Below are 27336 nucleotides of genomic sequence, written 5' to 3'. Positions count from 1 at the left end.
ATTGCACTAACAAAATTTGGGAATGGCCTATGTATCACTGTGCGTATATGCCCATGAATCTTGTCCAAGATACATTGTAGAAGCGTTTAAAATTTGAAGTCAACTGAATAAGAGATTCTTGAGTAATAAATTACAATTTGTGCGAAAGCAAATGAGAATGTTACCGAAAATGTCCTAAAAAAAAAGGAGTCTCCGTCATTAAACTTAAAAACACCATAAAACCACGGATTTTTATTGTTCCAGTTTATTTGTTGTATTTACACTTGAAATTCCTCTACAATCCCTCAAGAAAAAAATATTTGATTCTATTTAGAAAAAATCAATAAAACTGGCAAAGATTGGTGAGAAGTTTGAGTGAAGGGTTCTTGTTTGAGTGTATGTTCTATGTATGTAGTAAGCACAAGAATAAGTATGGATGTTCTTTACGGTGAGTAGTTTTAGACCCTTGAATATTGGTAGAGTATGCTGTCTGGAGTGGGAATTTATCATCATTCTGACTGCAGCCTTTAGCTGGGTTATTAGTGGTCCTAGGTGATTTAATGTTGATCCCATGCACAAATTCCATAGGGGTATATGAGTGAGTAATACAGTGCAAGGAGAGCTGATTGTGGAACATAGTGCCGTATCTTTGATAGTATACCTACTGTCTTAGAGATTTGCTTGGAAATTTGTTGTACTGGATCTACTTTGATTTCAGTTTTACTTTTGTACTAACTCCCTCCTCCACTTCTGCCTTCACACACCCTTACTTCTCAACCTTCGCACATTCCTACTTCAGTACATCCTTCCCGCAGCGTTGTACGATCCACATGATTCCCCATAACACAAAATTAGTATTAAGGAAAAAGGCCTACAGAGGTGTGTGCCTATCCGAGACTTCTGCGACTTCTACGTTTCTCAAAGTTTCTCACGTTATTAGTTTTTAAAGCATCAGAAAGCACAATGAGGCTTTTTATATTGCTGTCATGAATCAAATATCTATGGTGATGAGGCACCTCAGTGATGGGGAGGGGCCAGTTGGCCCTTCATACCTCACATATATTCTCCAACTTAATTAACCATTAGTCCTCGTGCTATTCAGAGTTGTAATGTTCAGGTCTGCAATTAGGCATACGTTTGTGAGGGTTGGGATGTGTGGTACAGAGTCGTGCCTAGGAGGTGACGCAGACCTTACAGAAATAGCGTGATAGTTGCTGGCAGTGTGCCCAGCCTGCTGACTCTTGCTGCCTGTTGCTGAAGCACTCACCCACCCATCCAAGCTTAGTCTCCACCACCACTATCACCGCCCCAACCACCATCACCACCACAATCCCCACCAGCGCCACCCCACGAGACGACGCCACCGCCCTGCGAAGCACCCCACACCTGGCTCAGTACCCCAGTAGCATACCTGTGACAGGGAAGTCCAATCGGAAGTCCACTTCAACACACCTACACCACCACCCAGTGAGTTTATTTTTTTTTTTTTAATATCTTTAGTAATCAAGGTCGGGTTCAACTGTGAAGGGGAGAGAAATGTGTTGGTGTTTCCCAGCCAGATAAACTAAATGTTTTAACAATTTAAGGAACTAGTATGGCAATGACTGTTGTGCTTGGAACGTGTTGTGACAGCGGAACAGAGACAACTTACTCACACTAACGGTAAACAAGAAGTATTAAGAAAACGAGAGATGCCGTAAGGAACCAATTGACCTGTGATGCATACTATTACAAGAAACACGATTTTCACGAACGTAGGACGGAGCCTCCACCATTAAACACCTCAATTACTGGGAGCGCTTGAAGTTCCTGAACCTGTACTCCCTGGAACGCAGGCGGGAGAGATACATGATTATATACACCTGGAAAATCCTAAAGGGACTAGTACCGAACTTGCACACGAAAATCACTCACAACGAAAGCAAAAGACTTGGCAAACGATGCAACATCCCCCCAATGAAAAGCAGGGGTGTCACTAGCACGTTAAGAGACAATACAATAAGTGTCAGGGGCCTGAGACTGTTCAACTGCCTCCCAGCATACATAAGGGTGATTACCAATAAACCCCTGGCTGTCTTCAAGCAGGCACTGGACAACCACCTAAAGTCGGTACCTGACCAGCCGGGCTGTGGCTCGTACGTTGGATTGCGTACAGCCAGCAGTAACAGCCTGGTTGATCAGGCTCTGATCCACCAGGAAGTCTGGTCACAGACCGGGCCGCGGGGGCGTTGACCCCCGGAACTCTCTCCAGGTAAACTCCAGGTAAGGACAGACGGAGATCTGCGATACAGTCAGAGGCTGATTATTCACGAAATCATTTGGCCCAATACGGGCTAAATTTCGGTAACTCTGAAAAAAATGGACACGATTAGTTTACTTGTAAGATCCAGATGCCGTTCAATCTCAATCTGACAGTTACTGTATGCTGGGGCGTTGGTGGCATCGCGCACGCGTTCATGCATTCAGTGCGTGCTTGGGTGAGCGTGGCTTTAGCAGTCAAGGAGTCGATTCACAGCTCCTGGCCCATATTGGTCGGTACTACGTCCATTCTCTCCCGGCTCCATGAGCCTTATCATACCTGTTCTTAAAGTTGTGTATGTTTGTGTGTGTGTGTACTCACCTAATTGTGGTTGCTGTGTGTGTGGGTGTATTCTTAGCAAGAATGTTCATCTGAGCGAATCTGCTGTGATCTCTTAATCATTTCTGCAACACTGCAAGCTCCTAATGTACTGATTTCTACACGAAAGGCCTAGAGCTATCATTCAACTCCCCAATGGTTGTTTTGCATCCTGTATCGCTGGTTCGCGATTCTTGTATATATATATACATATATTACCTCACAGGGAGAGTAAGCAAATGTATAAAAATAAGGTGTGGGTGAGGAGATGCATCAAGATTGGATGATGGAAGCAAAGGTGCAAACCCAAGTTTCAAGAGAAGGTATGATAAAATCAAAGTCAGAAACTAGTAATGCCAGCGGGTTTTACTCATAATCATAGAAATTTATTATTATTATAGCTATTGAAAGTGCTAGCCTGTAGTGGTCATACAGTCTCTGGGAAACAGAGGTAATCATTTTCGATTTATGGATGGGGAGAGCAGGTCCAATTCCTTAGATCAAGAGCCCTGACTCACACCAAGAAATTTCTTACGAGGAAACACAAAATACTGTCATCGGAAGGTTACACTAATGTAAGAGCGAGACACTCCTGCTACACTGGAAGACTTCAAAAGAGCGAAACAGTTGCTTTAAAAGGCACGTCAGGCCAAACCTAAAATATGCAAAGAAATTTTGTTGACAGTACGTGCACAGTAAGAAAGGTGTAGGTGGCTTAACGTACACAGCGTTCCACTACTACTGTAAACGTCAAGAGCCATCTTGATGCATGTGGCTCGGCAGTAACAAGTGTGCTTGCCAACAGACGAGTCACAGGACTCATCCTCACTAGGACTGAAGAAGCCCCTGGTGGCGAAACTTTTGCTTAATCTGTGCATAGGTTGCCTACGAGGCTCCTGATGTGCTGATTGCAACACGAAAGGCCTAGAACTATCATTCAACTCCCCATGTGGCTTTGTGTGTGTGTGTGTACTCACCTAGTTGTGGTTGCAGGGGTCGATTCACAGCTCCTGGCCCCACCTCTTCAACTGGCCGCTACTCACTCTTCCCGCTCCGTGAGCTTGATCATACCTCTTTTTAAAGCTATGTATGGATCCTGCCCCCACTACATCACTACCCACGCTATTCCACTTCCTGACACCTCTGACTGAAGAAATACTTCCTAACATCCCTGTGATTCATCTGAGTCTTCAACTTCCAACTGTGACCCCTTGTTGCTGTGTCCCATCTCTGGAACATCCTGTCTCTGTCCACCTTATCTATACCTCTCAGTATTTTATATGTCGTTATCATATCCCCCCTATCTCTCCTGCCTTCCAGTGTCGTCAGGTCGATTTCCCTTAACTTCTCCTCGTAGAACATACCCCTTAGCTCTGGGACTAGTCTTGTTGCAAACCTTTGCACTTTCTCTAGTTTCCTTACATGCTTGGCTAGGTGAGGGTTCCAAACTGGCACTGCATATTCCAATATGGGCCTAACGTAGTGTACAGGGTCCTGAATGAGTCCTTATTTAGATGTCAGAATGCTGTTCTTAGGTTTGCCAGGCGCCCGTATGCTGCAGCAGTTATTTGGCTGATATGAGCCTCAGGAGATGTGCCTGGTGTAATACACACATCAAGATCCTTTTCCTTGAGTGAGGTTTGTAGTCTCTGGCCCCCTAGACTGTACTCCGTCTGTGGCCTTTTTTTTTTTTTTTTTTTTTGGTGTGTGTGTGTATTCACCTAACTGTACTCACCTAATTGTAGTTGCAGGGGTCTCGAGACTCAGCTCCTGGCCCCGCCTCTTCACTGATCGCTACTGGGTCCTCTCCCTCTCTGCTTCCCGAGCTTTGTCATACCTCTTCTTAAAACTATGTATGGTTCCTGCCTCCACTATTTCACTTGCTAGGCTATTCCACTTCCTGACGACTCTATGACTGAAGAAATACTTCCTAACGTCCCTGTGACTCGTCTGAGTCTTCAGCTTCCAGTTGTGACCCCTTGTTTCTGTGTCCCCTCTCTGGAACATCCTATCTCTGTCCACCTTGTCTATTCCCCGCAGTATCTTGTATGTCGTTATCATGTCTCCCCTGACCCTTCTGTCCTCCAGTGTCGTCAGTCCGATTTCCCTCAACCTTTCCTCGTACGACATTCCCCTGAGCTCTGGGACTAGCCTTGTTGCAAACCTTTGTACTTTCTCTAACTTCTTGACGTGCTTGACCAGGTGTGGGTTCCAGACTGGTGCTGCATACTCCAGTATGGGCCTAACATACACAGTGTACAGTGTCTTGAACGATTCCTTATTAAGGTATCGGAACGCTATTCTCAGGTTTGCCAGGCGCCCGTATGCTGTAGCAGTTATTGTGTGTGTGTGTGTGTGTGTGTGTGTGTGTGTGTGTGTGTGTGTGTGTGTTTGTGATTTCTTTCTTTGGGGGTACGTAAAGAGCAGTTTACGTACCACCACTACCTGCAAAAATTGGAGGAGCTGAAAATTTCGATCACTGAAGCAGTTCGCCTAACACCAGATATGCTGCAGAGCGTCTGGACTCAACTGGACTATCACATGGATGTTTGCCGAGCAACCAGAGGGGCGCACATTGAGTTCCTTTAATGCTACCCTATACCACATGAAACTGAATGAAATCCTGCATCTGAAGCTAACTGTGAAAGATTATTACAATAAAGTTACATGTTATACCTGTTTGAAATCAGGGAAAGTTTTAATGGACACCCTGTATATATTATAATTATAGAAAGCGAAATACTGTTACGCTTTTCACAGTGTAACGTAAATAAAAGTCCTGGTTCCTAGGGGTAAACAGCCTGCCTAATCTAAAGGCATTTAAATTACTCTACATAAACCAACCTAGGGCCAGCCTGTACCTTCACATAAAGTGTGGAGTCAGTAGTTAATATTAAAAGTAAACCTACATATACAACATACTCTAGATACAAAATCACCATATACCTTTACTCAATGACATAAGCTCACTGCTACTAGTGGTTAAAATAAATATTTATAAACTGGGAGCCTCCATGACCCCCCACCCCCTTTTGCTAGCCTCTAAGCCTGCAGGCAACACACTACACGATTACTCTCTCCAAAACTAAACAGGCCTTTACTCACACTAGGGCCTTCCAGATAAACATGAGAGCACCAAAACCAACAAAATGCCCTATGGTATAAAATTACCCAAACTTACCAACCCTACTCACACCAACACAAAACCATGAAGACTTGCTCCAGCCGCCGCTGTTCTCCTACAGTAGTACTGACTCAAAAACACCTCACCTGCTCCTGTCTTGTCCTGTTCTGGCTACTCTTCAGGACTAATACGTGTCCGGTTTCAGAACAAATCCCGGAAACTGACATTATATATGGAGCGTTTTGTATACACATATTCAACAATACACTGTGCAATACTAACATTTGGGTATCCATTTGGTGTTAGGTGAGCAAAGATGTTGTCTATGTGTCAGCGTTAACTGGGAGGGGGAGGGGATCCAACACAAGTCCTTTTTATCGAGCCGAAGAATCTAACAGTTAAGTGGACAATAACGTCATTTGGAACATATTTAATATAACCAAATAGTAACATTTTTAAGGTGTTCTCGGAATGATAACATTTAATTAACGCCAATATTTAAATTCTTGTATCTCACGACGAATGTAGCATTCTTTGCATCCTATACTGAATTATAATTTTTTTATTTTTCCCTGCAGAAACAAGGATTGTAAACGTAGTAAACAGGAGGCACTAAAGAAGGCTCAGAGTGAATACGGACAGCAGCGAGAAGTGCACACAGATATGTTCCCCCACATGTACAAAGTCAGGTAAAATTAGTGTACCTAACAAATATTTGTGTGCATCATGGTTAACCATTTACAAGGTTACTTTACAGTGTCTGGTTGCTAGAGCTAGTTTTTTTTTCTTCCTAATTAGCCACTAATATTTGTATTACTGACAATTTCGAATCTGGCCTATTTTTTTTTTTATCCATGGACGACTAAGGAAATTATCATATGAAATAGATCAGTTTCGAATGATGGAATGCTGCAACTCATATCCTTAGCTAGTGCGTCAATGTGATTAAAATTCTCTTTGACGTAACGTCAGTACAAATCATTTTTTTATTTGCGAAACCAGAGCTCAAAAAATGACGAAAGAATACGTTAGCAACGAAAACACTGCGAGTAACATGTAATTTATGGTTATTACTCTTAAATCACTGGTCTATGACTAACCTGTTACAACACCGGCACTCTCAGATCGGGTAAACCAGCGGTCACTGCTGCCCTGGATCTCCACAGTGCCATTGGGTACACCACCTTTGTGCCGGCACAACTGAGAGGGTCATCTCATGACAACGACTCTCAGGATTTCTTCCTTGATAAATAAACTACCACGTTCATAACTTTCCACTGGCTAGGAGCATCAGAATCTGCCAGCTTCAGTTTTTTGTTCTGTTTTCCATCCAGTAACCAGAAAGCTTAATTAATTACATCAATAAGGGGTCACTGACCGGGCTGAAGCTGCGGCTGAATGTGCGAATGCTCATTATTATATTCCAGATATCCAACAGTCTCACCTTGTTGCTTGTCTTCCTCACTTGATACACCTCATCCCTGTAAGCTACCTTTGTCCTACCCCTCTTTGCCACCTCCTTATAATTATTATAATCGCGGGGAAGAACTAAACCCATAGGAGTCATACAGCACAATCAGACTGGAAGGCAATGAGGTTCGATCCAAGGATCAAAAGCCCTTCACAATAAGATACCATTTGCCCTACTTCAACAATCATTCACATTTAGCGAACTAAAGCTATAACGCCATCTTGAATGATCATCAGTGCCACACGAGAGCAAAATGGCTTGTAATAATGGCAAAATTACCGACAAAATGCTAGATAAATAGACAGAGATTCAACTAATGCGACATATTATGGCAACCTTTCGCTCTCCAGGGGCTCTGTCAAAGCTCCTGGAGAGCGAAACCTTGCCACAATAAAATGTCACATTAGTTGCATCTGTGTTCATTCACCTAACAAAATGGCTTGTGTTACGTGTAATTTTGGTGTAAGGTTGTGTGCTGTTAAGTCTTCGTATTAATGTCTTTCTATGAAAAAGGTTTACAAATTATAGGATAGTAGAACCAGATGGGACACGACAATGACGTACATAATACTCAGAAGACCTGACAGGATGGAGTGTGAAAGATTTTTGGAGGGGCAGGGAACGGGTACACGAGAGCACAGTTCCAAGTGACAGGCATATACGAGTCACAGGGATGTCAGAAGGTACTTCTTCAGCCTCAGGGTGTCAGAAAGTGGAATGACCTGGATGAAGGTGTAGGGAAGATAGCCTACATACATACGAAATTTTAAGACTAGGTATGATACGGTCCACTAAACTAGAAGGGAGTACGTATTCTGCAAATTAAGAAACAATGCCAAGGGCTGAGACTCGACCCCTGTAGCGACGAACAGGCGAGTACAAATAGGTGAGAACACAACACTACGTTATAACACTAATTATCAACCCTCCCCCCCCTCTCACTCGCTCTGTCTCGCAGTCTCCCTCGCAGTCTCCCTCGCGGTCACCCTCGCGGTCACCCTCGCGGTCACCCTCGCAGTCTCCCTCGCAGTCACCCTCGCGGTCACCCTCGCGGTCACCCTCGCAGTCCCCCTCGCAGTCTCCCTCGCAGTCTCCCTCGCAGTCACCCTCGCAGTCTCCCTCGCAGTCACCCTCGCAGTCACCCTCGTAGTCTCCCTCGCAGTCACCCTCGCAGTTTCCCTCGCAGTCACCCTCGCAGTTTCCCTCGCAGTCACCCTCGCAGTCACCCTCGCAGTCTCCGCAGTCCCCCCTCGCAGTCTATCTCGCAGTCTATCTCGCAGTCTCCCTCGCAGTCTCACTCGCAGTCACCCTCGCAGTCTCCCTCGCAGTCACCCTCGCAGTTTCCCTCGCAGTCTCCCTCGCAGTCACCCTCGCAGTCTCCCTCGCAGTCTCCCTCGCAGTCACCCTCGCAGTCACCCTCGCAGTCTCCCTCGCAGTCACCCTCGCAATTTCCCTCGCAGTTTCCCTCGCAGTCACCCTCGCAGTTTCCCTCGCAGTCACCCTCCCAGTCCCCGCAGTCCCCCCTCGCAGTCTATCTCGCAGTCTCCCTCGCAGTCTCCCTCGCAGTCACCCTCGCAGTCACCCTCGCAGTCACCCTCGCAGTTTCCCTCGCAGTCTCCCTCGCAGTCACCCTCGCAGTCACCCTCGCAGTCACCCACGCAGTCACCCTCGCAGTCTCCCTCGCAGTCTCCCTCGCGGTCACCCTCGCAGTCACCCTCGCAGTCCCCCTCGCAGTCACCCTCGCAGTCTCCCTCGCAGTCTCCCTCGCAGTCACCCTTGCAGTCACCCTCGTAGTTTCTAAACAAGCTAACACATCGTCCAGACGTCCAAGTAAATGTTTATTTACCAACTGATTACCCACGAGATAATTATTATGGACAGAGTGTGCAGGCGAGCAGGAAGCTCAGGCAATCAGGAGGAAGGTGGGCGCAGGTATGCACAACCTGCACTCATTATCACCTGGCAAAATTAACCTCGTGACTCAGGAGGGAAGCTGTGAGGGTAAGGAGGAACAGGTTTGAGAGGCAAAGAGACTGAAGATTCATACGAGGGGTAAATGTTGGGTATATCTGGTGGCTGGTGTGGAGGCTGACGAGCGCTTGTTTATCACGTTAAATATTACTGCTAGAGTGAAGGGAACAGCTGTTGCCTCAATACTGAGGCGCCCAAGGATTGTGTGTAAGAAGTAGGCGAAATTATTATATTAACTTGAAGCGTTAAACCCATAACGATTATGAAAAAACCTCATCTATAACTGCCCATCAGAATCATCATTAAATCAATGTATTGGCAGAATTAGACTATATAAACCCGTAACGATTATGGATCACCCTCATGTGTAACTGCCAGTCAAAATCATCAGTAAATTAATGTATTGACAGAATTAGACTATTTCGGTGTCCCGTCTCGCTGGTGTTTCTCTTCCTGCTAAGTGCGATATCAGTTGGTATTTTAATGATACCCAATGATAAACAACAGTCGGTATTTTTGGTGGACTTGGATTCATATTTACAATTTTACAGAACGTCGATGAACATGTTTGTCTCAATAAATAATTAGAGAATGTAAAAAGGCGGCATATATATATATATATATATATATATATATATATATATATATATATATATATATATATATATATATATATATATATATATATATATATATATATATATGATAGAGAGAGAGAGAGAGAGAGAGAGAGAGAGAGAGAGAGAGAGAGAGAGAGAGAGAGAGAGAGAGAGAGAGAGAGAGAGAGAGAGAGAGAGAGAGAGAGAGAGAGAGAATGAAATGCTTATAATCATAATGATAATTTTTAAATGGGTGGACCGGTAAGCTAGCGGAAGGCCTTGGTCAGATGACTAAAAGCTCCAGCGACGGGTCATCATATGAGCAAGTCCAGCGTCAGAAAACGCTTATCCTATTTCTTGACAAATCTTACCTAACCTAACCTTTTGTATTTCTCTTATTGGCGTTGTGGCATTGGAAACTACGTGAGGTTATGCTAAATTCATTCATACTAGAATGAAGCACTTGTGTAGAAATTTGTTGTTGCCCGAGATCAGTATAGGCAGGTTTGAGCACTGATAAAGTTATAGTGGTGGTAGGAATAACAAGCTCTGAAGTTAATTGTTTATTTGGCTGAGTGAAATTAACATGAAAGTGAATCACTTCACTAAGCACGTTATATATATTTATATATATATATATATATATATATATATATATATATATATATATATATATATATATATATATATATATATACGTATATATATATATATATATATATATATATATATATATATATATATATATATATATATATATATATATATATATATATATATATATAGATATAGCAGGCTTTGATGTCAGCTATTTTTGAAGCTTTGATGTCGGCTATTTTTGAAGCTTTGATGTCGGCTATTTTTGAAGCTTTGATGTCGGCTATTTTTGAAGCTTTGATGTCGGCTATTTTTGAAGCTTTGATGTCGGCTATTTTCAAAGCTTTGATGTCGGCTATTTTTGAAGCTTTGATGTCGGCTATTTTTAAAGCTTTGATGTCGGCTATTTTTGAAGCTTTGATGTCAGCTATTTTTGAAGCTTTGATGTCGGCTATTTTTGAAGCTTTGATGTCGGCTATTTTCAAAGCTTTGACGTCGGCTATTTTTGAAGCTTTGATGTCGGCTATTTTCAAAGCTTTGATGTCGGCTATTTTTGAAGCTTTGATGTCGGCTATTTTTGAAGCTTTGATGTCGGCTATTTTTGAAGCTTTGATGTCGGCTATTTTCAAAGCTTTGATGTCGGCTATTTTTGAAGATTTGATGTCGGCTATTTTTGAAGCTTTGATGTCGGCTATTTTTTGAAACTTTGATGTCAGCTATTTTTGAAGCTTGGATGTCGGCTATTTTCGAAGCTTAGATGTCGGCTATTTTTGAAGCTTTAATGTCGGTTATTTTTGAAGATTTGATGTCGGCTGTTTTTTGAAGCTTTGATGTCGGCTGTTTTTGAAGCTTGAATGTCGGCTGTTTTTTTGAAACTTTGATGTCAGCTATTTTTGAAGCTTGGATGTCGGCTGTTTTTTTTAAACTTTGATGTCAGCTATTTTTGAAGCTTGGATGTGCCCTGTGTTTAAGGCTTCCATATACACGGTGTTTTAGGCTTAATGCTGTTAATACCTGTCAGATATTCACTTCACGGCTCCCTAAAGAGTCATCCATTTGACTGTTCTGCCAACAGTGAAATCCTGTCTTATTATCATGGACTGTATTCCCTGAGGGGGGAAATTGTGATGCACTGAGTCAGGACTTCTGTGATGAATAACCTCAAGTATTCAGCCAAAATACTGCCTCTTTCATCCCGAACATTACCTGTTTCTTCATAATCCGAATGACAATGTTGCGGTAACTATTTTTAACCTGATATAGTAATGCGTGTATAATTTTTAAATTACAGGAATTGTGTATCAAAAGAGCATTTTTTAAATAGTAGTCACATTTTTCATGAGCACTGTCTCCAGTTGTTGTGCGATATTTAACTAACCTGAGTAAAACGCTGTCTGCTGTCCATGTTTGCACTGATTTGTTGGTTTATGGGGTTTAAAGTCTATCTAGTACAAGAGGGGGGTTGCGTGTAAACCATACACCCCAGTAAGGATATTTTAAACCGTAAAATATGGATGAAAGTAAACTTTTAAGTGTGTATACACAGAGCTCCACGCTTCTCCATGCATGTCCACAGATGCACACCTCTCCGTGCATGTCCACAGATGCACACCTCTCCGTGCATGTCCACAGATGCACATCTCTCCGTACACGTACACAGATACACACCTCCGTACATGTACACAGATGCACACCTCTCCGTACACGTATATAGATACATACCTCTCCGTGCATGTACACAGATGTACACTTCTCCGTGCATGTACACAGATGCACACCTCTCCGTACACGTACACAGATGCACAACTCTCGGTGTGCATACACAGATACAAAACTCGGTGTGTATACAACATTCTATAACTGTTCAGAGGAGGTTAAGTAATTGTTGGTGAATCTCGTCTATTTTCATGGTGGGTTATTTAGCAGATCAGGAAGAGAAGGCGACAATTTTTGGCTGAGTTAATATCTTCCATATTTAACTCTCACCATCATCACTCCCTCATTCCTGCATTCCTTCCACTGATATTCTGTGTGTGTGTGTGTTTACACAAGTGCACTTATGCACATACGTGCGTGTGTACGTAAGTACTTATGTGCTTATTACTTATTTGTATTATTATATTCAATAGAAAGCGATAAAGCCGTAAGGGTCATACAGCTCCTGAGGGGAAATGAGAGGCAATCAGGGATCGATAAAAGGGACAACAGATCCAATTCCCTGAATCAAGAGGGGACTGCCTATTGGTAATTGCCTGTTTGTACGTAACTTTAAAAAATCTTCAAAAAGCTTAAATTTTACTAAAAATAAACAGAAGCCAGGGGCAGTTTAAATATGTTCGACAGTCATCTGCATACCCCAAGTCACACGCACAGGAACATCCACAAGCATATGGCTGTGGGTTAGGTGCATCTTCCTGATCCCTCGTCTACAGAAAACCATCTCAAAGTGACAGTGCCTCTTGAAGGAGGACCAAGCATCTAAGTCTTGTCAAGCCTTTATAACTTGTTGCTCGTCTGTAGGACCCACTGAGCCCGACACTGACCATGTGGCCCTTGGAGTCACTGAGGCAGGTGTATCTTATAGAGTAAGCTCGAAACAGTAGCATTCACCTTCGCATCTACTCGTTCATTTCCAGAGATCCCAACATATCTCAAACACCAACAGAACTCTGTATCCTTGTGCTATGTGTGGACACAGACAAATCATGCCTGGAGCTTCGGGGCTAAAAGATGGGAAGCACACTGGGCCAGAGCCAACAGAGAGCATTTGGAATCTTGAGTTGAGAGTGAACCATGACCCACCAAAGCTGGCCACGAGGACGAGAGCAGCGAGAAACCCTTGAAGATCCGCAACTCTCACGGTAACTGCACAGTTTAAGTCTACATCGGTGTTCACTATAAAGCCAACATAACTCATGACCTTTAACCAGTCAGTAAAGTCATTGATCCTCGAAGCAGGAATCGAATCATGCTCGAGAGAAATAAAGGTAATTAATGGAGCCCAGTATTTTGTAGTCCCCCATCAACTTTCTACAAAGATGTACCTCATCACCATCCAGGATGAACCCGAAAGAAGTAGCCCAAAGCCCAGCTCCTCACAGGAGAGATTCAGGGAACTCTCACCAGGCTTGACATAACGGCTCTCAATATGGTAAGTACAGAATATCTCAGTACAAAGCAATATTCCTAGGTGATGAAATGGATCCAGCTGGCGCAGTACAGAAAGAGAGACCTGCCGTACTCCGGTTGGAACTGCACAAGCCACAGGCGGAAGACTGTCTACTAATCCGTAATAATGTACGGCGTGAGAGTGCCATCAGAATCTCAAGCGCTCGGGAGCACCCACACTGAGCTGCTTCAGATGAGGCATCGCCACTACTGAAATATCCACATAAAAAGAAAGATTCCTATCATGGTTCGTAGTTTCTTCTCAGTCTATCATCCACTGTATTTTATCTTTTATTCTTTCTATGCTTTGTAGTTTCCATATTCGTTTTTCGTGTGCGCACGTACGTACGCGTGTGTACGTGTGCGCGTGTGTCGCGCGCGCGTATATTTTTTTCCTTTTGTCTTCTTTCTTACGATTCCCTCACATTCTTTCCCTGTCGTTTTCCCATTTTCAAAGTTATCACTCTCAGCTAAACATATTTTATCACTCATTCACTATCATCACCTTATTAACGTCCTTCCACTATTCTCCCTTTACCACGCAGGAACTCGTTCCCTCCCCACCAAATGCTTCTATTCCTAAAGCCTAACTTCTCTTTAATCTTTCGCTCATTCCTTGCTCTCCCTTTCTCTCCCTCACATTCTTTCCCCCTCCCCCACCTTCTCGACCGTTCTTCCACCATGGAGAATGACGTAGAATTGGCTCTCTCCCAGGGCTCCCATTCACTCACTCTTAGCCAAGGACACACCATTGTAGTTCCCTGCATGCTCCCATACCTCACCACAAGTTTCCTCTACGTATTTTTTAAGCGTAGCACTAACTTTATTTGGGCTCTCTCAATGTATTTTTTTACGTTAGTTATTATTATTATGGGGGAGAGTTAAACCCGTAGGGATTATACAGCATTTGGGGTTGGGAGGGGGTTATGGAAGGCATTCAGTCTGAATTCGGGGAACTGGAGAAGATCCAATTTCCTAGATCAAGAGCCCCTCACCAGCATCAAGGAACCTCCCTTGGCGGGACGTTATAGTTATACAATGATTGCAATAAACAAGTTTTTGGAATACTTTACTGGTAAACTGTCGATTTATACAAGGATAATAAATAAATTTGTTTAAACCTTCAAAAATTCAAAATATTTTTTCTTTCAAATTTTTGTTAACTTCAGAATTCTGCTGTAAGAGTATTAAGAAAATATAACTGTAACTGTGTTAAGTCTCATCAAAATGAATTTGTTGTCAGTTTTAAAGTGTATCGACTGAACGTGGGATTATTAAGGTTGCAGTTTCCCTGTACATTAGTATTCAAGAACACTCGAAAGCCAAAAATTCGGATTAGGGTCAGCTGTCAATGTGCATACACCAAGAATTGAAAACCACACCTGATAATGCATTCCAAAAAATGGTTCAAAGTGCAAAAGTTCGCAACGAGCTAAAGGAAGTTGCATATTATTCACGGAAAAGCTTCAACCCATTAGGGTCAGAGTCCCTCAGGAATGGTAAGTAATTAGGTTTCATACGCGGCAGGAAAGGGTAATTCCATTACTTTGGATTAGAAGCCCTTCGTATAAAGGCACAACTTTCCCTCCTGTAAGTTAACCAGAAAAAAAAAACAGCACTAAGTATAACATATCTCCCCCTTTACTGCGAACATACGTTGTTTGTACATATATTCAGTAGATCTGGGTGTCAACACATATTTAAGACAACAAAACGTTAATCCCACTGAACTACTGTCAAGGTTGTGTAGTCGGATGAAACACACATACTTGACACTGTCTGGCACAGATACGTGAGGCGTACTGAGGACACAGTCGTCTTACTGGATATTGTTCTACTTACGAAGAAATATTGAAACCGTAGGAGTTATACATTATTATTAATATAATAAAAAAGAAGCGCTAAACTTACCAGGGTCACACAGCGCTGCAGGAGTTATACAGTCTCTGGGAGGAGAGGCCCATTCCTTAGATTCCTTGGGCCCTTGAGAGTTCCCCTTTGAAGCATGGACGAGGATTTGTTCACGTGGAGGAATTTTTTTTAGCTTCCGTTGCTGGCACTCTCGCCAGATTTTGAGGGATGGACGAATTCTAACACAACAGGATATTTTAACAATGAACCTTTCTCTTTGTCAAAAAAGCGAAACGTGATCAGAAACTCCACAGCATCACGATGATCCAAAGTACACACACAATTCTTTATTATTTTGTATTTGTTCTAGTGGTAGAAAACTACCTCACTGTTGACTATACTGTCAACAGTATGTACTATAAGCAAGCTATCCAACTGACTAAACACTGGCAGCTCAGCGGCTCTGACGTCAAAACAGATCTCTTCTCATCTTCTCGGGAGACAAGCTCTAGTTTCTGGATCCCACATCTTAAATACTCATGTACAGGGTATTACACCTCTCTCTCTCACCCCATTAATTCACAGTGGGCAACCCAACTTCATTTTACAGTGCTCGTTACCTTAACTCCCCGCGTCAATTACTGAACGTTCCCTGAACAGATTGTTTTTATAGGGTACGGTGTAGCGAGAGGCGGTGAAGGCTGAAGTTAGTTGGTCTGTGTTTAAAACCTGTGGTTCCATATGTTACCTGTACTTCACCAGTCAAGGATACTTTACCCTTGTGTGTGTGTGTGTGTGTGTGTGTGTGTGTGTGTGTGTGTGTGTGTGTTGCCGAATACGTAAAACTGGTCAATTAGCAAAAAACTCATTTAAAATTTTGTCCTTTCCACAATTTTTTCTTATAAGTTTAACATATTTTTTTTAATTTATGTTATTTTAATACTTAATAATTTTGTACCAAAAGAACCTTAGAAAACTTACCTAATCTTATTATAACAAGCCCAATTTACTTCAGCCTAATCCAACTAAATATATTTTAGATAAGTTTTCAATAATTTAATATTAAACAACACAATGAAATTATTTTTTTTCGTTTGGTTCTGAATGATTTTTGCGAAATTGTTGCATACACAAATTTTCGCTTGCCTTATTCGGCAAGAAAAATGTTGCTATTTAAGCCAAAATGGCAAGTTTTACCTATTTGGCACACACACACACATTATATATATATATATATATATATATATATATATATATATATATATATATATATATATATATATATATATATGTGTGTGTGTGTGTGTGTGTGTGTGTGTGTGTGTGTGTGTGTGTGTGTGTGTGTGTGTACTCACCTATTTGTACTCACCTATTTGTGGTTGCAGGGGTCGAGTCATAGCTCCTGGCCCCGCCTCTTCACTGATTGCTACTAGGTCCTCTCTCTCCCTGCTACATGAGCTTTATCATACCTCGCCTTAAAACTATGTATGGTTCCCGCCTCCACTACTTCACTTTCTAGACTATTCCATGACTTGACTACTCTATGACTGAAGAAATACTTCCTAACATCCCTTCGATTCATCTGAGTCTTCAACTTCCAATTGTGACCTCTTGTGTCTGTGTCCCATCTCTGGAACATCCTGTCTTTGTCCACCTTGTCTATTCCGCGCAGTATTTTATATGTCGTTATCATGTCTCCCCTGACCCTCCTGGCCTCCAGTGACGTCAGGCCGATTTCCCTCAACCTTTCTTCGTAGGACAATCCCCGTAGCTCTGGGACTAGTCTTGTTGCAAACCTTTGCACTTTCTCTAATTTCTTGACGTGCTTGACTAGGTGTGGATTCCAAACTGGTGCTGCATACTCCAGTATGGGCCTGACGTAAATGGTATACAGGGTCTTGAACGACTCCTTACTGAGGTATCGGAACGCTATCCGTAGGTTTGCCAGGCGCCCGTATGCTGCAGCAGTTATCTGATTTATGTGCGCCTCAGGAGATATGCTCGGTGTTATACTCACCCCCAGATCTTTTTTCTTGAGTGAGGTTTGCAGTCTTTGGCCATCTAAACTATATTGTGTCTGCGGTCTTCTTTGCCCTTCCCCAATCTTCATGACTTTGCATTTGGCAGGGTTAAACTCAAGGAGCCAGTTGCTGGACCAGGCTTGCAGCCTGTCCAGGTCTCTTTGTAGTCCTGCCTGATCCTCATCCGATTTGATTCTTCTCATTAACTTCACATCACCTGCAAACAAGGACACTTCTGAGTCTATCCCTTCCGTTATGTCGTTCACATATACCAAGAACAGCACAGGTCCTAGGACTGACCCCTGTGGAACCCCGCTTGTCACAAGCGCCCACTCTGACACCTCGTCACGTACCATTTATTTATTTATTTATTTATTTATTTATAATTTGAGCACACTTACAGAGGTACAAAAAAAAAATACAGATAAGAGCAGCATGCCAAAGCCACTTATACTATGCATAGCATTACGGGCTGGCTTAAAATTAACTTAAGATTAACTAAGCAATGATGAAATCAGTGAAAAACATTAATGTAAACTGATTACTATAAAGCACAAGTGAGTATTACAAAGACAGGTCATATGGTTGCATGCATTGTTGTAAATTCAGTAGAATGGAGTATTCTGTTAGGTAGTGAATTTAAAAAATAATAAAGTTAGATTGGGTTTTAGGTTTAACATGACTCGTTGTTGCCTCCCTGTCAGGTATTCTCTGATCCATTGCAGTGCCTTTCCTGTTATGTGTGCCTGATCTTCTAGCTTTTTCAGTAACCTCTTGTGAGGAACTGTGTCGAAGGCCTTTTTGCAGTCCAAAAAAATGCAGTCGATCCACCCCTCTCTCTCTTGTCTTACTTCTGTCACCTTGTCATAAAACTCTAGTAGGTTTGTGACACAGGATTTTCCTTCCCTGAAACCATGCTGGTTGTCAATTATACACTTGTTTCTTTCCAGGTGCTCCACCACTCTCCTCCTGATGATCTTCTCCATGACCTTGCATACTATACACGTTAGTGATACAGGTCTGTAGTTTAGTGCCTCATGTCTGTCTCCCTTTTTAAAAATTGGGACTACATTTGCCATCTTCCATACCTCAGGGAGTTGCCCAGTTTCAAATGATGTGTTGAAGATCTTTGTTAATGGCACACACAATATCTCTGCTCCCTCTTTAAGGACCCACGGAGAGATGTTGTCTGGTCCCACCGCCTTTGAGGTGTCAAGTTCGCATAGCAGCTTCTTCACTTCCTCCTTGGTTATATGTACCTCATCCAGCACTTGCTGGTGTACCCCCCTGTTCTGATTTCCTGGAGTCCTACTGGTTTCCACTGTAAATACTTCTTTTAATCTCGTGTTGAGCTCCTGACATACCTCTCGGTCGTTGCTTGTGAATTCCCCATCACCCTTCCTCAGTCTGATTACCTGGTCCTTGACTGTTGTTTTCCTCCTGATGTGGCTGTACAACAGCTTCGGGTCAGTCTTGACTTTCGATGCTATGTCATTTTCATATTGTCGCTGAGCCTCCCTTCTTATCTGTGCATATTCATTTCTGGCTCTTCGGCTAATCTCTTTATTTTCCTGAGTTCTCTGTCTTCTGTACCTTTTCCATTCTCTAGTACACCTAGTTTTTGCCTCCCTACACCTTTGGGTGAACCAAGGACTCGTTCTGTTCTTCCCATTATTTCTGTTTCCCTTGGGAACAAACCTCTCCTCTGCCTCCTTGCATTTTGTTGCCACATAGTCCATCATTTCTTGTACTGGTTTTCCTGTCAGTTCCCTCTCCCACTGAATGTTTTGAAGGAAGTTCCTCATGCCTGAGTAGTTCCCCCTTTTGTAGTTTGGTTTTTCCCATCAGTTGGTGGCCCGGTGGCCTGGTGGCTAAAGCTCCCGCTTCACACACGGAGGGCCCGGGTTCGATTCCCGGCGGGTGGAAACATTCGACACGTTTCCTTACACCTGTTGTCCTGTTCACCTAGCAGCAAATAGGTACCTGGGTGTTAGTCGACTGGTGTGGGTCGCATCCTGGGGGACAAGATTAAGGACCCCAATGGAAATAAGTTAGACAGTCCTCGATGACGCACTGACTTTCTTGGGTTATCCTGGGTGGCTAACCCTCCGGGGTTAAAAATCCAAACGAAATCTTATCTTATCTTATCCTGCTACTCTCTCCACTTGGAGCTCAACTATGTAGTCGAAGCACAGAACCACATGATCACTAGCTCCCAGGGGCCTTTCATACAAGATATCCTCGATGTCTGAACTACTCAAGGTGAATACAAGGTCCAGTCTTGCTGGTTCATCTTCTCCTCTCTCTCTGGTAGTGTCTCTAACATGTTGATGCATGAGGTTTTCCAGTACTACATCCATCATCTTGGCTCTCCATGTTTCGGAACCCCCATGGGGCTCCAGGTTTTCCCAGTCAATCTCCTTGTGATTGAAATCACCCATAACTAGTAACTTTGCTCCCCCCACGTGTGCTCTCCTGGCCACCTCGGCTAGTGTGTCGACCATGGCTCTGTTGCTCTCATCGTATTCTTCTCTTGGTCTCCTGCAGTTCTGTGGTGGGTTGTACATTACTGCAATTATCACCTTATGTCCCTCAGACTGGATTGTTCCTACTAAGTAGTCCCTTTCACCCGTGCCATCCATTCCTTCCATTTTCTCAAAACCCCACTGGCTTTTAATGAGCAGTGCAACTCCTCCTCCCCCTCTCCTCCCTCTGTCTTTCCTGAAGATTTGATATCCGGGTGGAAAGATTGAATCTGTTATTATTCTGGTGAGTTTTGTTTCTGTGAGTGCTATTATGTCTGGGGATGTCTCCTTGATTCTTTCGTGCCACTCCTCATACTTATTTGTTATTCCATCTGCATTTGTATACCATACCTTCAACTTCTTTTCTAAGACTGTGGTCTGGGAGGTGTATTGGGGTTGGGGAAGTGGGAGACCTGATAAGGAACTATGGGTGGTTGCTGTGGGGGTGGAGTTTGTAATGTAGTGGGTGGGGGCATTGGATATGGCATGGGTGTTGTGGTTTAGAGTGTTTGGCTGCACTGGGGTTGACCTGGTTGGGAGGCTTCTATAGGAAGCTGTGAGGAAGGTTGTATTTGATCTTCTTCCTGTGTCTGGGATCTCCTGTCTGTCTTCTCCATCCCCTCTCTTTCCTCCTTTCGCCTTTGTACCATCTCTCTCAGTTTCCGCCTTTCGTCTTGTGTTCTGTCGCGGTCGAGATACACCTTCCTGTATCCCGGCATGTCCCTTAATCGTGCTTTTTCCTGCAGTATCCTGTTCCGAGTCGATTCTGCCTTGAAGGTCACTTTCACTGGCCGGTTTCTTTTTTTTACAAACCCCCCTATTCTCCGAAAATTTTCCAGCTGGGTCATGTCGTCTTCTCCGATTACTTTCATGATGCTTTCAATTGCTTTTTTTTCCCCTTGTTTTCTTGCTTCATATGTTTCCCCTTCAACTTCCTGTAGCCCATACACAAAGACTGACCTCACCCTTTCATTCTCCCACTGCATATCCCTGTGTATCCCCTCATTCAATTTGATTTCCTCCATTGCAGCTTTCCTTTCTTCAGTTTCACTAGCTACTATACATGGGCTCAGTGGCCTGTCATTTTCCCTTCTCGGCTTTCCCTGGGCTCTGTTGTGGTCTTTCAGGACCTCCACATATAGCTTAGCTCTTTCATTTACTACAGTCTCCACTGATAGAGCTTCTACATGCAGTTTTGCTCCTCCTTTCCCTACAGTCCCCTTATTTGTGGCTGAGGTAGCGGTCTCTGTTGTCAATCCCATAATGTTCTTTAGTTCTTTAGGCTGTTTCAGATTTTCCAGTTCCTCTTCTAAACTCTGTATCCTGGCCTCTGCTGCTTTGACTTTCACCTCCCACTTCCTGCTTTCCATGTCTATCCTCTCTTCCATTCTCATGCTAAGTTCTTCTAGTTTCTTTTCCCATTCTTGTTCCCTTTTTGTGAGCTCTGCTGCCCAATCTTCCTTTGCAGTTTCCTCCTCCTGTCCCTTGGGTTTTCTTGTTGCTCTCTGGCAACCCATTTTTGTTTTATCCTGATTGCCTCAGAGTGGGAAACCTATGTAATTCTGTATGTTAGGTTAGTATTGTATATGTCAGAGTGTGGGGGGGGGGAGGTAGAAGAGGAACTGTGGCTATATGGGAGAGTAGTGGGGAAGGGGAGTGGGAAGGAGAGTGAAGCAAGTGGGTAAGTGGGTGAGGGAGAGGTGGGGAGGGGGAGGGTGAAAGAGGGAGGGGAGGGATCAGGTGAAGGAGTGAGATTTCGGTGGGGGAGGGGGGAGTGTATGTGTGAGTCTGGCAATATGTGTGTGTGTGTGTGTGTGTGTGTGTGTTGTGTGTGTTGTGTGTGTGTTGCGTGTGTGTGTGTGGGGAGGGGTGGGGGGGTGGGGGGGGGGGGTGTGGGTGGGTGTGTGGGTGGGTGTGTGTGGGTGTGTGTGGGTGTGTGTGGATGTGTGTTTGTGTGTGTGGGTGTGTGTGGCTGTGTGTGGGTGTGTGTGTGGGGGTGTGTGGGGGGGTGTGTGGGTGGGTGTGGGTGGGTGTGTGGGTGTGTGGGTGTGTGGGTGTGGGTGTGTGTGGGTGTGTGGGTGTATGTGGGTGTATGTGGGTGTTTGGGGGTGTGTGGGTGGGTGTGTGGGTGGGTGTGTGGGCGGGTGTGTGGGTGGGTGGGTGTGTGGTTGGGTGTGTGGGGGGGTGTGTGGGTGTGTGGGTGTGTGTGGGTGTGTGTGGGTGTGTGGGTGTGTGTGGGTGTGTGGGTGTGTGGGTGTGTGGGTGTGTGTGGGTGTGTGTGGGTGTGTGTGGGTGTGTGTGGGTGTGTGTGGGTGTGTGTGGGTGTGTGTGGGTGTGTGAGTGTGTGTGGGTGTGTGGGTGTGTGGGTGTGCGTGCGCACACTAGGCTACGCTACTCTTTTGAAGATTATAAAAAAATTTTCACAATCAATTCCTTATTATATGCACTAATATATACTATATAATATTAATTGCGTACACTTGTGTTTGTGTGTGTGTGTGTTTACTAGCTTGTCGTTCTTTGAAAAAGAGGGGGGGGGTCACGTTAACACTATTTGTTATTGTTGTTGGTTCACCGGTACTCTCCCGGCCCAGATCTCCGCACACTAGGCTACTTTACTTTTTGAAGATTATAGGATTATTTTTTCTCACTCAATTCCTTATTATTATATACTAATGTTTGTTATAACAATAATTACGGGTGCACACGTGTGTTTGTATGTGCGTACTTGTTTACTAGCTTGTCCCTCAGAAAAACGGGGGGGGGGGGTTCACTAGGCTACACAACTCTTCTGGAGTTTACCTGGCGATATTTAGATAATTTACTAACCACTATCTATCTCCTGGTACTGAAATAGGGAGAGAGAGATGGTATAGCATACAACCAGCAGGGCGAGACACTTGAGACTTTAGACACTAACCAAAATTAACCACAAATAGGCAAGTGATGTCGTCTGCACAACAATGGAGGTTCCTGCTGGTCGTCTATCAACTCCTTCAATTTTGTAACTCCTTCAGGAACTTTATCATGCATTCAAGTTTTTATTTTCTTTTTCTTTTAAGACTTGGTATTCCCTCTTTTTTCTTTAGTACAGTATTATGGTCATAACAAGTCTGATGATGTTAGCTACATTCACAACACCAACAGCTGGGGATTGACTAATTTTTCTTACTTTCAGTATTTACTTAATCACTCTTTTATGACCTTATCACTACACTGCTGCTATAATCAACCAACATATGTATTTGTTAATATTTCAGATCACACCGTTAACCCAATTAACTGTTTGGATATTTTGTGTCAACACTGCGGCCAGTAGCCTGATCAGCTGACTGCTACCCTCCCTCACTCAAATTTCATTCAAATTTAAATTGTAAAATTCTTGATCCTATCACATTATTCGCACTCTTGAAAGCTATTACACTCTTGTAGGTATGTTCACTGATTCACTCACGTACGATGACCGCTAATAATATCTTAGGACAGCCACTAGAACTCTAAATCCTGGGAGCACTATTTAGCGATACTGCTTCACGTGTGTGTGTGTGTGTGTGTGTGTGTGTGTGTGTGTGTGTGTGTGTCGTGCCGAATAGGCAGAACTTGCGATCTTGGCTTAAATAGCAACGCTCATTTTGCCATATAGGACAAGTGAAAATTTGTGTATGCAATAACTTCGCCAAAATCATTCTGAATCTAACGAAAAAAATATATTTCACTGTGTTTGTTTAGTATTAAATTACTGTAAACAAATCTAAAATATATTTAGTTGGGTTAGGCTAAAATAAATTGTGCTTGTTATAATAAGGGTAGGTAAGTTTTCTAAGATTCTTTTGGAGCAAAATTAAAATTTTTTACATTAACATTAATGAAAAAAATATATCTTTAAACGTATAAGAGAAAATTTTATTAAGGACTTAATTTTAAATGAGTTCTTGCTAATTGACCAGTTTTACCTATTAGGCACGACATATATATATACATGTATATATATATATATATATATATATATATATATATATATATATATATATATATATATATATATATATATATATATATCCTCCTTGGGCACTCGACTAGACCCACAGGCCATTCGGATTGGTGTTGCTCTTCGCCTAGCCGCCCCCATCCTCACCGAACACAGGTGTATTTGCGGCAGGGCGACAACTGATCAATTCGGACTTCATGGTCTCGTGTGTCACACAGCAGAAGGGAAGTATGCCAGGCATGAGGAGGTCAATGACATCATAAAGAGAAGCCTCGCCACAGCCCGTTGCCCAGCTCAACGGGAACCCCAAGTGCAGAGGTCTGACGGAAGTCAAAAGCGTCCTGATGGAGCCACTATGCTACCTTGGAAGGATGGAAAGCAGATTGCCTGGGACTACACATGTGCCGCCACATTAGCAGACACCTACTTGCCATACTCCGTAGTGGAAGGGGGTGGAGCTGCCAGCCACAGGGAGACCCAGAAGATCCGCAAATATGAAGACCTTCCCCCTTGCTATAACTTCATCCCAATAGGGTCGGAGACCCTTGAAGCATGGGGCAAGTGTGCTCTAAAGTTCCTAATAGAGCTGGGTGAAAAGCTCATCATAGAAACCAAGGACCACAGGGCGACCAGCTTCCTCTTTCAGAGACTCAGTGTTGCAATCCAGAGAGGAAATGCCTGCAGCATTCTGGGCACGCGGCCCACCACCGGGGAGCAGGACGAAGTATTCGAGATGTAGCTCTGAGTCACCTATGTTGTTTTACTTTCTATCGTATTTTTGTGAATGTTTTGTCTATATATATATATATATATATATATATATATATATATATATATATATATATATATATATATATATATATATATATATATATATATATATATCGTGCCGAATAGGCAGAACTTGCGATCTTGGCTTAAATAGCAACGCTCATCTTGCCATATAGGACATGCGAAAATTTGTGTTTGCAATAACTTCGCCAAAATCATTCTGAACCTAACGAAAAAAAATATATTTCACTGTGTTTGCTTAGTATTAAATTACTGTAAACAAATCTAAAATATATTTAGTTGGGTTAGGCTAAAATAAATTGCTCTTGTTATAATAAGGTTAGGTAAGTTTTCTAAGATTCTTTTGGTACAAAATTATAAATTTTTATATTAAGATTAATGAAAAATATATATGTTTAAACGTACACGAGAAAATTTTAGAAAGGACTTAATTTTAAATGAGTTCTTGCAAATTGACCAGTTTTACATATTCGGCACACATTATATATATATATATATATATATATATATATATATATATATATATATATATATATATATATATATATATATATATATATATATATATATATATATATTATATATTATTTGTGAGTTACCACCTAGCAGCCTCACAACCTTGCCAAAACTAACGCAAAATATTCCGGCTTAATCCGAAGCAACTTACCTTAGGTCAGCCTGAATTTAGTAAGAACCATAAAACAAAATAATAATTATAATAATAATAATAATAATAATAATAACTATTTCTACAGTTATATGATACAGCTTGTATACATTTATAATAGTTTCGTGGTATTCAGACTGATTTCTAATGTAATATTAAATTAACACGGGTAAAAAAAAAAAAATATGGTTTAAAAAAAGATTCAAGTTACAGAAAACCGTTTTCAAGGGACAGCCACACAAACTAAAACGTTGTCCCTAAACGAGTTTGCCCCGAAACGTTGTCTTTACCTTCACACTGACGAGCGATACGTTCATTCAAAACAATAGTCTGTTTACGAGCCAGAGCAGAGGGTGTAGCTAAAAGCAGGACATAACCAGCAACGAGAAAAAGAGAAATACCTGAGTTATGTGTCGGACGGCATAATATTAGCAGCGTGTGGCTATATCAACCCTGTGACCACTTCCTGGCTCCTGCTTGAGTGGCGGGGGGGGGGGGGTGAGAAGACAGTGGTGGGCGTGGGGAGGACAGCGGTGGGCGTGGGTAGGACAGTGGTGGGCGTGGGAGGACAGTGATGGGCGTGGGGAGGACAGTGGTGGGCGTGGGGAGGACAGTGATGGGCGTGGGAGGACAGTGATGGGCGTGGGGAGGACAGTGGTGGACGTGGGGAGGACAGTGGTGGGCGTTCGGAGGACAGTGGTGGGCGTGGGGAGGACAGTGGTGGGCGTGGGGAGGACAGTGATGGGCGTGGGGAGGACAGTGATGGGCGTGGGGTGGTGGGCGTGGGAGGAGTGATGGGCGGTGGGAGGACAGTGCTGGGCGTGGGGAGGACAGTGGTGGGCGTGGGGAGGACAGTGGTGGGCGTGGGGCGGACCGCGGTGGGCGTGGGGAGGACAGTGGTGGGCGTGGGGAGGACAGTGGTGGGCGTGGGGAGGACAGTGGTGGGCGTGGGGAGGACAGTGATGGGCGTGGGGAGGACAGTGGTGGGCGTGGGAGGACAGTGATGGGCGTGGGGAGGACAGTGGTGGGCGTGGGGAGGACAGTGGTGGGCGTGGGGAGGACAGTGGTGGGCGTGGGGAGGAGTGATGGGCGTGGGGAGGGCAGTGATGGGCGTGGGAGGACAGTGATGGGCGTGGGAGGACATTGGTGGGCGTGGGGAGCACAGTGGTGGGCGTGGGAGCACATTAATAAGTTAATAAATATTACTAAGATGTGTCAACATCAGAACGGCCAACAGACGTCACAAAGTTATATTGAGAGTCGGGGGATGGGAGGGGGAGGAAGTGGGCGAGACTGCGGAGGATGAGGGTGGGAGACACTATGGGAACAGGAGGTATTAAGGACCCTGGGGGGGGGAGAGCTGGGAGACACTGTGGGACGAGGAAGTAGGAAGGGCCGTGGGAGGGAGTGGTGTCAGGACGGGCTGTGAGGATGAGGCTGGAATTACTGAGGATAAATAAGTTTATTTAGGCACAGGTACACGTAAGTACAATCATCATACACAGGTACAATCATCATACATAGGTACAACCATCATGCATAAGTACAATCATCTAGGATAACCCAAAAAAGGTCAGTGTGTTTTATTTCCATTGTTGTCCTTGTGATTGCCATTGAGGGTTTTAATAAAATACTGGTTACCTCTACCGCGCACTATTATGCTAAGCGTATTTATGTTTCAATATTTAATAGTTAACACATTGGGCAATCATGGTTATAACTATTTTTTTAAAGGGTGGGGGGGTGGACCAGTAAGCCAGCGGAAGGCCCCGGTCAGATGACCAAAAGCTCCAGCTGCGGGTCATCATATGACTTAGACCCGCGTCAAGAAACAATGGTCTTGTTTCCTGACTTACCTAACCTAACCTGTCGTCTGCTATTGCTGGAGGGATCTACCTACCTGGAGGTAGTTCCAGGAGTCAACGCCCTCGCGACCCGGTCCCCGACCAGGACTACAGTTGAATCA

The 27336-nt window shown here is 43.5% G+C and overlaps 1 protein-coding gene across 2 annotated transcripts in view; it reads left to right on the top strand.

Annotated features, from left to right (window-relative positions):
* The first annotated feature begins 1233 nt into the window (after positions 1–1233).
* Positions 1234–27336, top strand: part of LOC128695799 (trichohyalin-like) — a 119847-nt gene continuing 93744 nt past the window's right edge. The window contains exons 1-2 of one of the 2 annotated variants that reach the window (XM_070092940.1): positions 1234–1446; positions 6299–6409. In XM_070092940.1, coding sequence (XP_069949041.1) covers positions 6384–6409 — 26 coding nt within the window. In that variant the 5' untranslated portion in view covers positions 1234–1446; positions 6299–6383. Of the gene's footprint in view, positions 1447–6298; positions 6410–27336 lie in introns of those variants that run through there. The other variant, XM_070092938.1, reaches the window with a different exon arrangement.

Source organism: Cherax quadricarinatus, chromosome 41, assembly GCF_038502225.1.
Source record: "Cherax quadricarinatus isolate ZL_2023a chromosome 41, ASM3850222v1, whole genome shotgun sequence".
Taxonomy (NCBI): Eukaryota; Metazoa; Arthropoda; class Malacostraca; order Decapoda; family Parastacidae; genus Cherax; species Cherax quadricarinatus.
Note: the sequence above shows the minus strand (reverse complement) of the source record. Positions and strands in the feature narration are given on the sequence as shown.